Below are 12,283 nucleotides of genomic sequence, written 5' to 3'. Positions count from 1 at the left end.
ACACAGACGTTCCTCCTTCTCTCTCATTAACACCCACACACTGCTCTCTGTAAAGTGGAAATGAATCGACTGTTGCTTGCCGGAAAAGATTGAATCAGAAAAAGTTTTTAAAAACCTTTACACAAGTCACCTTCACAACTGACTTGTGTAAAGGTTTTTAAAAACTTTTTCTGTTAAAGCATCACGTAAAATGTTTTGACCCCATCCTTTAATGAATTGGAATCGAGAATCATTAAGGACCCGAATTGGATTCATTCAAATTCTACGATACCTAACCCTAAGCCTAGACCACAGATGGATTGAAAAGTGTCTAAATTGCTGTAACTTTAACGTCTTTATTTCCAGCTCCTTGAAATGCATTCAGCAGGACATTATATTCAAACGGCATACAAATGAGAAGATTTCATTCCAATCACGAAGTTTCACTGCAGAACTTATTCGAACTGAACTGACTTCTCTACTTTTAAGAAATGTACCTCTTCCCCTGGTGGCATATTCAAACCACATTTCATATTCAGGAGAGAGAAGTGTTTCACAGTATTTCAGCCACTGATCCTTGATCAGTTCCTCCTCCTCCTCCTCCTCCGTGCATTTTCACAACGCAACTAGCGGAGTCCAGTATTCACCAGCACAAGCGTGTGGGGGGGGGGGGGTCAGGTACCCGTCCTGCCTGCTTGTCATTAGCCTGCAGCAGCTGCAGTTAACCGTGGCCTTGTCCACGTCTGGTGTGCTCGGGTCTATCAGCCTTAAACAGACGGCGGCAGGTCTGCTGTGTCAAGCCCATGGGGGTGGGGGGGTCGGGGGGGCTGTCCTCATCTTTGGCCTTCTCCCATTGCAGTGCGCCTGTACAGGGTGGTGGTGCGATCACCCTCCGTCGAATAATGTCAGAAATCCCTGAAGAGAACAGCGAGTTACTTTGTCGTCTTTAAGCAGCTGTCGAATTCTTCCCTCAATGTCGTGTCCATCCAGTCCAGACTCACCTGGACATGTTAAGGCCGCTCCCAGCTGTCGGACACTTTTTCAGGGGCACTCAGTCGCCTCAGGCTCTGCTGCACGGTTTTCAGGGTCCCTTCTGTTATGATGAAGGAAGCAGCAGCAGCATTAACAACCCCCCCAATAACACATAACACATTCAAATCACTGAGCATTACAGCCTCTTACCCAGCTGATCTTCATAGGAATCCAGCTTCTTGATTAGCTCAACAACACTGGAGCATGTCAGGCCGTCCGCGGCTACCAGGAAAAAAAGAAATCACAAATCAGAGAGAATCAAATGTGTTATTCAGTCACTCGCACCCAACTAGAAGGGAGCTCTGATAGAGCATCCCTCCACCAAGACTAATGCCCTATCTCACCAAAGAAGAATTTTCCATTAAGGATCTGGCCTGTGGCGGCTCGCCATATTCAAATTTGTCCTGCCACCTTTTCATAATGAACCAAAAAAAGTTGTTATACTTCTCAAAAGTAGCTTGGTGTTTTTTCTGTTGTTGCATTGTGCAGATGTATGCACCGTTATTTACAGCATCTTAACATTAAGAATCTTTTGTGACATTTGTGCATCTGCTGCCCCCCCCCCTTGTTACCGCCATACTTTGAATGAATTCTGTGGGAAACGTTGCAGAGAATATGAAACTAAATCCCTGGATCTGCACTAAAATTTCATGGGTTCTTTCCTGAGCCATACCTTCCACCAGGTTTTATGGTAATCTGTCCCATAGTTATTGCGTAACCCTCCAACCACACTTGCTTGGGGGGGTAATTACTCACCTTTAACCCTGACATCATCCTTTGCTTTATCTTCCACACCAGTATAAGCGCTGCCATTGCCATCAGTGGTAAAGCAAGAGAGCAGTTCAGCACAGCAGGTCCTAGCCTTCGCTAGTGTGGCGCTCATGTCCTGAGTCAGCCGGTGGTTCTCCACCAGCTCAGTATGAACCCTCCTCCAGGCCATCTTGTCCTCCATCAGGCATCCCTCCATCACAGTGCGCAGCTCCTTCTCCTGAGACACCTGGCTCTGCAGACTCTCCGCCTCCTCGCAGTGCTACAGCAGGGAGAGTGAGTCGGTCAGATGTGGATCAAAGTGTTTGTCTGGCGGTTACATCGCTTCTACTCTGTAGTTACCTTGTGTAGTTGAATTGCCATCTCTTGCATCTCAGCCTCAAGTTGGTCGGCGTAAGCCTGTTCCAGAGCATCACTGGGGGGTCGAGCGCTGCTGTGCCACCTTGCAATACCCGAGGTCATCTTACGCTTGGGTCCAAACAATCTGGACGAAAGGAATGGATATTACTCCCTGCCATATATACAGATACTGCATGTGCAGGAGTATATATATGAAAGCCTGAGGTCTCTTACGTGATTCCTATTTCTTTGAGATCATTTTCAGTCAGGGTGAGAAATATCCGCAGATCAATGTCTTGCTCCACAAGTAACGGGAGATACTTTGAGAAGCCGATTTGCTCCAAAAATTCAGCCAGATCCTGCATTAACAAGAGAAGAAGAGACCGTCCTGATTAAACTTGACATGAACCACCTATTCCGGTCTCATTATGAATCAATCAAACCCACACATGCCTTTGGGCCGGAGTAGGAAGGTGGAGGAACAACATGCGGGCGGATCCCACAGTTCCCTGCAGCACTGGAGTGGGCTGCCTCGCTGATTCCATGTCTCTTGCCTTTTGAGTGGTAACCCTTATTAACCCGACGCGAGCTGCTCTTTTTGCACTGGTCGGAATCCTGGTGGACAAAGGCACATCTGTCTGTCACAGCGTATCAATACACAAACAAATCTGGCGTTTGTCTCCATAACAGTGGGATTTCTGTGTGCACCTCGTTGCTTTCCACAGAGCCTTCCCACTTGAGGCCGGTCACATGAGGCAGGCCTTCGCTGCTGCTACTGCTGCTCCTCATGGTGGGCATGTCATTGTCAAAGAATGGACTATCATCTGCACAACAACAGAGAAAAGTATTTACACTTCCAGAGTTCATGTCGGAAAATCGCTTATTTCTGTGTTGTTTTTCAGAGGCCACGAGACCCTTGTAGCTATGCTTCTCACCTCTGCTGCTGTTGCTCTGGCCGTCCAGCTCATTGATAGGCGAGGTAACGTCCCGGTAGCAGAGGCCCTCAGTCTGTTCACCAATGTCACGGAAGGTCACGTAGCCTGGCGGCACAGCAGGGGGCTCTGTGAGGAGGAGACGCACATTAACAAACTGTCAATCCGCCGCTGTAATTCACGGAACCACCACACTCTTAACATGGCTACCGGCTGGCAGACTGGGTAATAATACGTGACGTTACCACATTGTTTGCTGGGGCCTCCTACTCGAAACTTGGCGATGGCCTGGGGCCCGTCGTGGATGCTAATGCCTTTGGCTCGGTTTCGACTGGGCCTTATCCTCGGGGGTGCACTGTCTGAGTCTTCAGAGGAGCTCAGGTCTTCAAAGTGTCCTGTCGGGTTGGATCGGATAATGACAGAGAAAAGATTATTACAACTCACTTAGTAAAAATTAACAGTGAGACGTTAGGCGGTGGAGAAAGGTACCTGGTTTGCTTCTGGGAGAACGTGAGTCAATGAGGCTGACGATCTTGGTGTAGCCGTACATCATTGCTAGGGCACGGGCAGTCTCTCCCTTAGCGTTGCGGTCATCTACTTTCACTTTCTGTAAATGAATAGAAACCACATGTCAGGATCTTAAGCCATTACCTCTGTATCATCAGCAGGACAATTAGGGCATCACTCATTCTCAACGAGCAGGCAAGTCCAGAGCATGTTCTCTAAACGGGGACCCACTCACGTGATCAAGCAGGTACTGGAGTATGATTTCATGTCCAGAAGCAGCAGCCTCCATCAGGGGAGTGAAACCAGACCCTGGCTCCCTGTTATTGAAAGAAAACAACATTAACAAGAACGTGTCTTTGTCTGGATCGAGTGTTGGTATGAACGAGGAGGCTCACTTGACATTGGCGTCAGCATTGTTGTCCAGCAGGAACTTGACCATCTGCTGGTGGCCGGTGCTCGTGCAGTGTAACAGAGCCGTCCAGCCCAGAGAGTCCCTCAGCTCCAACTGAGCACCGTGCTTTTTCAGGTAAGAAAAAACAAAGTCTAAGTGTTAGCACATTAAATTAGATACACAGAGTTTGTATTTCATTCATTTTATACTGTCAAAATCAACTTGCAGATTTGAAATTAACACTGATACAAATCAGTGTTAATTTCGTTGACGATGACGAAATATATTCGTAAACGACCTTTTTTCCATGACGAAGACGAGACGAAGACGTAACTAAAACGAATCTTTGAAAATAAAAACTATGACGAAATCTTTTTTAATTTTCGTTGACGAGACGAAAATGTTGGTGGTTGACTAAGTCACAATAATTTTTTAAACATCATCGTATCAGGCCGTCATGAAGTATCAGGAGCGGGCGAGTGACTGTGTCTGTGTGTGTCTGTGTCTGTGTGTGTGTGCGCTTCAGATAGCGCTCCGGTCCGTAGCTCCGCCCCCCGCCCCCGCTCAGAGAGACACAGTGAAAGCAGAGCGCGTTCTCGTGGAGCAGCCTCTCAGTGACCGACTGCTTCTTAACTATGGAAACAGTGAAAACCAGAGTTTCTCTGGTCTCAGCTGCTCGGAGATCAGCCCCTCAGCTTCTTGATCAGAGCAGAAGCTGCAGTTGGTTTGTACCGATGTTCAGTTTCTTTGTCCGGCTCCAGTCTGACCTGCTCTCCCTTTTTGTTTTCACATTTAAAATTAAATATATATTTTTAAGCTATTAGGCTGCAGCTATATGTTTTTATAGAAAAGGAGTTTAATGTGGCTATTAAATATGACTAAAACTAGACTAAAATGTAATTTGTTTTCGTCGACTAAAACTAGACTAAAACTAAGAAGGATAAAAATGACTAAATGTGACTAAAACTAATATGCATTTTCGTCAAAAGACTAAGACTAAGACTAAATCAAAAATAGCTGCCAAAATTAACACTGATACAAATTCTGTTTTATTGTGTTAATTTGTCCTCAGCTGTCCTTGTCTTACATTTGTTTCTTTCCGTGACTGCTAAACTACAAGGACCCAGTAACCGACACTGACTAGACCACAATACAGGAAGTGAATGAAAATCCGGTCCCAAATCTTCATACATCCTGACAGTTGTGTTACTTATGGTGACAATAAATTATTCCTCTTTTTGCCAGGGACCCTCACAACCCCGTAAAGAACCCTTAGACGTCCCCAGACCAAGCCTTCTGCAGTACATTCTCCACTTTATACATGAAGAAGACACATCCTGCTGTATGCATGAAGCGATTACTATCCGGGGATCATGTTGTACCTGAAGCAGGAAGTAGGCGATGCTTTCATTGCCACAGCTGGCTGCCAGCATCAGTGGGGTTAGACCTTTGGCCGTGGTGGCGTTGACGTTCACTCCAGCCTCCAGCAGGAGATTCGCGATGTTGTCGTGTCCGATGTACGCTGCATACATGAGCGGCGTCCATCCTCCAATGTTCTTGCCGTCCAGATTCACCTCACGTCTGCAAACATACGACACATTTTGATTCATATGTGTGAATATATATAAGAACGGGTGAACATCCCAGGAGGGTTTGTGTGTTTGAGTGTGGAGGATAGTGAGACACCCACTTCTTGATGCCCTCTGCCACCACGTCGTACTGGCCGATGGAGCAGGCGGTGTGGAGGTCCAGGGGCACGTCCAGCTCCTCGGGTCGCACCAGGGACTCTCCCAGCCACAGGGAGAGGCTGACCCCCAGCTGCTCGGACTCACTGGCCTCGTCGCTCAGCTCAGACATGTTTCCTCAGACTCTCCTTCTTCTTCTCTCGTGCCTCCTCACACCTGAGAACAGAGGGGGTCCTGAGGCTCAGCGTCGCCATGACATGTTCACAACCGCTGGATTCACTCTCTCAATGTGTGTTTCCTTAGCCGCAGGGAGCAGGAGTCACGCCTGGTGCAACTTCAGATTGTATTAAACACACAAATAAAAGCCTCCCTCAGACTTGCGGTTCCTTTAAAAATACTTTTAAGCTAAGCTAAACTGTAACTTCTATCTCATCCGTCTCTAGCTAACTCCAACTTTGCTCTTTTAGCTAGTTTCACGTTAGCTTAACGATAACACGTCAAGCCCAGTTTAGACTTTACCCCAGTTTTAATTAACACAACGAGTAAACAACAAACTTACTCGCATTACAACAGCGGCTGTAAACACAATGGGTTCAACACTTACAGGCAGCAGGAGTTTGTTTTCTCAGCGGATCTAACTTTTTTGTGTTGGGTGTCACACTCAACTGTGTCCGTGCCGAACCACGCCCCACCTTTTCCTGTTTGAAAGGCACCGGTGAACCTTTTTATCAGCTGCACCGGTGTAAGTTAGTGCCTGTCCATGCATCTACTGTAATCTTATCCTAAACTGCAGCCCTAGCATTTTGGGGTAAAGTTTCAGTCTTGGACACTCGCTCCAAACCCCAGAAACAAATCTCTACCCAATAATAGAGGGTCTCTCCCCCCAGTGCCTTTAAGAAATATAAAATATTTAAGAGAAGAAGGTAACAGTTAGACGTCTCACAGCTCCTGTCCACACTAAAACATCCAAGAAAAGGTCTCAAGTACACATAACTTTATTTGAGAGTCACAGGCCAAAAAAATTGAGCGACACTATTTACAAAACATAATTTTTCTGTCAAGGAAAGCATTGGCTGATATTTGCTAAATAAGGAATCAATAGGTGATGCACATTATCAATAGATATTTCAGTAGACTGCTGCTGAGGTTGGACCAAAGCAGCTTTTTATATAGTCCACATCCAAGAAAAGGAATCTAGCTGAATTTATGAGTTTAGCGAATGGCTGTAAGCTTCTGTCATTACAGCCTGGTTACGCCATCATGACATTCCTGATAAATAAAAACAATGCAAACAAAAATACAAAATTATTTATTTAGACCAGAACAGCAATGAGTAAATGTATTTGTTTTAAATAACATTGCGATTGTAATATTCAGTTTTCTTCGGTTATCTCCGTATTTTTCTTCCACAAAGTGTCTGTTCAGTCACAGTATGCTCACATTGTGAAAAGTTCGTTTTTAGAGTTTAAAAAGAAAATCAAAGAAAATCAAAGCGAAACTCTTCCTTCGAGGGAATGAAGACAAAAGCTGCCGTCTCCTCCCGAGTCTGTGCTGTCCGGTCTGTTTCCTGGGCTTCAGCTTGCTGCGGGCCCTGCTCTGTGGTGGGGGTCTGTGTTTTGTCTTTAGCCCTCTGGCGGAACACAGACTTCTTCGGGGAATCTGCCACCACTTTGACCTGAGCTGATGCAATTTCTGTTGGGAACAGAGAAACATGGAGTGTTTTGAGTGCACAGCAACCAAACACTTCCACAGTCCAAAAGCAGACCTTTTCATACGAGTAAAATGTTTTACCTCTGTAAGGGAGGTTGTGTTTTAAGCCCTTTCCATTTGTTTTTCAGTGAGATTATGTACAAACTACAAAAAGAATATCCATGAAACAGTGGATGGAAGGGACATGAAAGAACCCTTTGAATTTTGGCATGAATCTGGACAAAGGCCAGACGAGCCATTGTCGTTACTGTTCACATTATTCTACATTTACAATCCACACTCACCGCTCTGAATGAGTTTGAACTGCTTGTTCTTCTCCTCGTCCATTTTTTTCCTGTACTCTCCATTCATGGCCCTCATCACCTGCCTCTTCTTGGCCAGGGGAGCTTTGGAGCTACGCAGAGTCTTCAGGGCACGAGAGGCCTCGTCCTCTACAGAGACGGAACACATGCAAGGGGTCACACTTCAAACACAGCTCAATACGCTGTGTTTTAATGTAAAAGGGTTAAAATCACGCTAACTCTGTTTCGGTGTTCCTTTTGGGGATCTCATTCCCAGCTCCAGCTGCTCGATGCACCAGTCCAGCTGTCTGTTCAGCTGCTCCTCTGCACTCTGTAACACACAGTCACATAAACATTGAATCAACTCATCAACCAGAACCCAGCATGACTACTCTAGAGAACAAACACTAGAGTTCAACTGATATTTAGGGGCCAACGGGTTTTGGGGGACTGATCCCAAAACCGACACATATGCTATTATATATGTATTTAGAATTAAAAAACAGTGATTCCTAACATCTCATTATCAAAAATGCAACTAAGCTTTGATTTTTTTATAATTTAAACGTTAACTTTATTATTAATAACAAAGAAATACAAACTTGAATTAATAAAAAAAAGATGTGTTCTTAACATAAGAAACAAACAAATACAGAATTATTTCTGCATTGTTTATTGTGTAGTGAATGACTGTTAAAGTCTCATATTGATCGTTGTTTAATCAGCTTAGTGATAAATCAACCAGGCTCTGAAGAAGTGTTCACACTGACCAGCTCTGTGTCTTCAGCTCCTGGACTCCCTTCAGCTGGCTTCTGTTGTGCCTCCGTGCTTTCTAAGACTTTTTTCGGTCCAGATTTCTTCTTCTTCTTCTTTGTTTTGGCTTGCAGCTCAGATTGAGAGTTGACCTCCTGCAGCGAGGAAGGCTTTTCCTCCTGGATGCCGCCCTGGCTTCCTGCAGAACTTGCGCCTGGGGTCTCTCCTGTCTCCATGTCTTCTACGGTTGTAACAGCAGGGATTTGAAAGTCAAAGGCAAAGGCAGAGCCCCCTCCGGTGAAGGATACCTGGCTCGGTGCTGGCTCTGCCCTGTGTGGTGAGGGGTTCTCCTGAAGTGCTGGAGCGTTGTCGGGGAGGAAGTTGAACTTGAAGGGTGGGTCGCTGCAAGTCCAGAGGGTTCTCTCAGTCGGAGCGGAGCCGCTTGACTGCGGTTCAATATCTGTAGAATGAACACACACACAAAGAAGGAGATAAATTACTCTACAAGGTACTGTATTGACTTTGAATTGCAACAATTACCTCATATTCTTAATAATAAACATTTATCTACCTCTTTAAATGCTTTAAATTTAATTTAAGGGAATGCTCTGCTTTTACTTTTGCCATTTAGCAAATTTAACTGTTTCTTATTTGTGTTTTCTTGGTTTCTTCAATGTTTTGTGTATTGATTCTCCCTCAATGAAATTCCGAGTTAAACTACATGTTTAATACATTGTGACAGATACAAATTATGAGTTTATTCAGCTAAATCAGTTCCGCACTTAAACCAAGTAAATCCACATGTTGTCACTGAAAACCATCTGTAACGGATCTCACACTTGCGAAAGAAAACGTGATGAACTGGTGAAGTACCTATAAACTGCAGCCTCTGTTCGGCCATGTTGTTCAACTACTCAACTCGTCGTCTCGGGGGATGAAGACATGTTCAGCGGAGAAAGCCCATTTTTTAAATACTCATATGTTCTCAGTCTTCTTTAATGTTTGGAGCGACTTACCTCCGGTTGCTCTGAAGAAGGGGTCCGTCTGGTAATATCCCTGCAACGCCACTAGTTCCGCTTGAAGATCGTTCCCCCTGGATGGTAGATTGACAGACAGACAGAAAATTCTCCGTTTGAATTAAATAACATTATCATATTAACTTGATAATATATATTTTCATTAATAGATTTAGAAAAAAACACTTTAAACACATTGAAACGTGGTTTTAAGTTAAATGAGCAGGAAAGCAGAATAAATCCATCAAGTGCAACAGGAAGAGGTTGGGGGCTGTTCTCTGCTTCCCGCTCTGCCCTCCTCATTCAAAATCAACACAAAGGATGATACTTTGTTTCCTTGCTCCTTTGTCTAATGGCTGAATAACAGAAACATCCAGGTTCTGTCTGGGGAACGTGGTGATGGATTTGTTGTATGTTGTTCCTCACACATTCACCTGTGGAGGTCCAGAGGTTTGGTTATACAGCGCAGGCTGGTTACCATGGGTTTTAACAAAACAAGACAAACATGGCTTCCTCCCTTTGGTTAAAAAAAACGGTGTTCCCTCATCAGATTAAAAATATATTCATATTGTGATTGAGATGTTGCAGTAGAAGTGCAGACAACTAGAATACCCCCCCCCCCCCCCCGTGTTAACATAAACTCTAACTTCTGCTCTGTCCATCATAACCACATGTTTCCTTTTCCTTTATGCAATGAGAGAGAGATTTGTCACTTTCTCCCACAGTGTCACCTTACAATCATTTTAAGGATGTGTCATTTCAGAGATCATATCATAATAACGCCGAACTAAAAGCTGATGACTGTGTAAAGAGCAAATGTATTTTATGAATGATGTTTTGGAATAAATCATTCTCGCAGCTCAATATAAACAAAGCCATTTTCTTCTTCTTTTTTTTTTTTTTACTTCAAATGCAGAGGCGCCCAGACCAGTTTTTCCTCTTCCACCAATCGCACCCCGAGAGGGGTTATCGTCCGGACCAATCATGCAGGCTCCAGGGCGGGACTTCAGGCGGCGCTCCTCTCACACTATAAATAGCAGCCCCGTCCTCCGCCTCAGGCAACACAGTCTGCTACTACAAGAGAGGATCTGTCTTTAAACCCGAGAATCAACACAAAAGGTAACAAGTCGCTTCTTACTGTTTCAATCATGTGTGTCTGCCTCGTTTGTTGATGATTACTCGTCAAATGACTGAATTTATCGTCGGTTGGTCGTTTTTGGCTAAAACACGGTTTGTCGCTACTCGCCAGTCAATTGACAACAACGGAGCGCGCCATAGCTAGTGAGCTAACGTTAGCCGCACCGGAGCCGCTCTTTGCTAACTTTAAACACCAAGAAACTCGACTTCAGCACAGCTACACCACACATTACATGTCACCCCTTTTTATGTGGTTGTGTATTTATTGTGTTTTGGCACCGGAGGGACTGTACAATTAACGCAACCCTCTGTGGTGGCCAACTGGCGCCATTTTGCAACCGTCTCTGCTATCTTTAAATTTGCTCGCCCACGGCAGAGGGGAAACGTGTGTGTGTCTGGGAGCTTAATGGTGGCGGCTCCTCGGAGCTGTTTTTAATTAAAACCGCGCTTTCCCACCGCGCTGCACAGCACCGACCCACTGGGAACCATCACATCTGCTAACATCGAGCTGTTGATGTTAACGATGCTGGATTTATCCTCATTTGTTGTACTATCCAAGATAAATACCGTGTATTTATATTCTGTGAGGGAGGCGGGGACTCCTGACAGTCATCGGTGGAACAGCTTAGTGTGCGGTGTACTTCACCCCCCCCCCCGAGGCGGGGACTCGAACCAGTCATTACCAGGGTTTCATCGGAGAGTATTGAGTGAGAACTGTTTGCCAACCCGGTGTTTGTGTGTTTTTTTTTTTCCCTGATCTGCAGGTGAAGCATGGCTCGTACCAAGCAGACCGCTCGTAAATCCACCGGAGGAAAGGCGCCGAGGAAGCAGCTGGCCACCAAGGCTGCCAGGAAAAGCGCGCCCTCCACCGGCGGAGTGAAGAAGCCCCACAGATACAGGTATGTTTGGTCAGAAGGAAAAGTTTCTCTTGTGTTGTGCAAGTTCCTGTTGTGGTTTTGGTGTTTTTTTTTTTTAAATCAAGCATTTTGTCTTCCTAGGCCCGGAACCGTCGCCCTGCGTGAGATCCGTCGTTACCAGAAGTCGACCGAGCTGCTGATCAGGAAGCTGCCCTTCCAGCGTCTCGTCAGGGAAATCGCTCAGGATTTCAAGACAGACCTGCGTTTCCAGAGTGCAGCCATCGGAGCTCTGCAGGTGGGATACCGCTCACATGTTTCCTTTGCTGCCTGATTGTGGATGTAAAGCTTAATTGTGTAGGTGACAGCTTGGTAATTTGCCTGTTTTTGTTCTCCTGTAGGAAGCTAGCGAGGCCTACTTGGTGGGACTCTTCGAGGACACCAACCTGTGCGCCATCCACGCGAAGAGGGTCACCATCATGCCCAAGGACATTCAGCTGGCCAGGCGAATTAGAGGGGAGCGTGCATAAATGAGTGGATTTTATCTTTTTAAAATAGGGGGGTTGGGAGGGGCTGTCTGGGGTTTTGTTTTGTAAATCTTGATCTCTTACCAGCATGTGTATCACCTGACTTGTCGTCTGTAGTTTCAGGCATTTTTTTTTGTACTTCATTTGTCATTAAACTCTACTTTATTCTCACTCGTCCTGTTAACTGTAGAATAGAGCTTCATATCTGTAAATTCTGAAACCATATTTCACTGCCTTCCTCAGGTTTGCAAGTCTATTTTAGAATCTGTACCTTTAACCCTGTGTGTGCATGTCATAGGGTTTCTCGTGCTGTAAATAAACTATCCGCTACCTCAAATTATTGGCCAGAGTTTTTATTCTATTACTATACAG

The 12,283-nt window shown here is 45.2% G+C and overlaps 3 protein-coding genes across 6 annotated transcripts; 1 reads left to right on the top strand and 2 right to left on the bottom strand.

Moving 5' to 3' along the window:
- Positions 1–321: 321 nt before the first annotated feature.
- anks3 (ankyrin repeat and sterile alpha motif domain containing 3) lies at positions 322–6,309 on the bottom strand. 2 transcript variants are annotated; one of them, XM_062413991.1, is made up of 16 exons: positions 6,238–6,309; positions 5,639–5,849; positions 5,331–5,529; positions 3,953–4,074; positions 3,793–3,874; positions 3,540–3,657; positions 3,296–3,445; positions 3,054–3,179; positions 2,827–2,942; positions 2,572–2,733; positions 2,353–2,477; positions 2,122–2,263; positions 1,768–2,041; positions 1,162–1,233; positions 981–1,072; positions 322–894 (listed from the first exon to the last, which is right to left on the bottom strand). In XM_062413991.1, the coding sequence occupies exons 2-15, from the start codon at positions 5,803–5,805 to the stop codon at positions 990–992; spliced, it is 1,938 nt and encodes a 645-aa protein (XP_062269975.1). In that variant the 5' UTR covers positions 5,806–5,849; positions 6,238–6,309; the 3' UTR covers positions 322–894; positions 981–989. The 2 variants fall into 2 exon arrangements, with proteins under 2 accessions (XP_062269975.1, XP_062269976.1); XM_062413992.1 differs by having other exon boundaries at positions 6,193–6,257.
- A 617-nt stretch (positions 6,310–6,926) lies between these two features.
- On the bottom strand, positions 6,927–9,387 carry c20h8orf33 (chromosome 20 C8orf33 homolog). Its single transcript, XM_062378924.1, has 5 exons — positions 9,251–9,387; positions 8,395–8,837; positions 7,865–7,955; positions 7,628–7,774; positions 6,927–7,325 (listed from the first exon to the last, which is right to left on the bottom strand). The coding sequence occupies exons 1-5, from the start codon at positions 9,276–9,278 to the stop codon at positions 7,111–7,113; spliced, it is 924 nt and encodes a 307-aa protein (XP_062234908.1). The 5' UTR covers positions 9,279–9,387; the 3' UTR covers positions 6,927–7,110.
- Positions 9,388–10,382: 995 nt separating this feature from the next.
- On the top strand, positions 10,383–12,248 carry h3f3d (H3 histone, family 3D). Of its 3 annotated transcripts, XM_062378647.1 has the most exons (4): positions 10,393–10,512; positions 11,295–11,429; positions 11,529–11,682; positions 11,786–12,248. In XM_062378647.1, the coding sequence occupies exons 2-4, from the start codon at positions 11,302–11,304 to the stop codon at positions 11,912–11,914; spliced, it is 411 nt and encodes a 136-aa protein (XP_062234631.1). In that variant the 5' UTR covers positions 10,393–10,512; positions 11,295–11,301; the 3' UTR covers positions 11,915–12,248. The 3 variants fall into 3 exon arrangements, with proteins under 3 accessions (XP_062234630.1, XP_062234629.1, XP_062234631.1); XM_062378646.1 differs by having other exon boundaries at positions 10,383–10,509; positions 11,294–11,682; XM_062378645.1 differs by having other exon boundaries at positions 10,391–10,512; positions 11,295–11,682.
- The last annotated feature ends 35 nt before the right edge of the window (positions 12,249–12,283 follow it).

This window comes from Platichthys flesus, chromosome 20 (genome assembly GCF_949316205.1).
Source record: "Platichthys flesus chromosome 20, fPlaFle2.1, whole genome shotgun sequence".
NCBI lineage: Eukaryota > Metazoa > Chordata > Actinopteri > Pleuronectiformes > Pleuronectidae > Platichthys > Platichthys flesus.
This window is presented reverse-complemented; position numbering and strand designations above follow the sequence as displayed.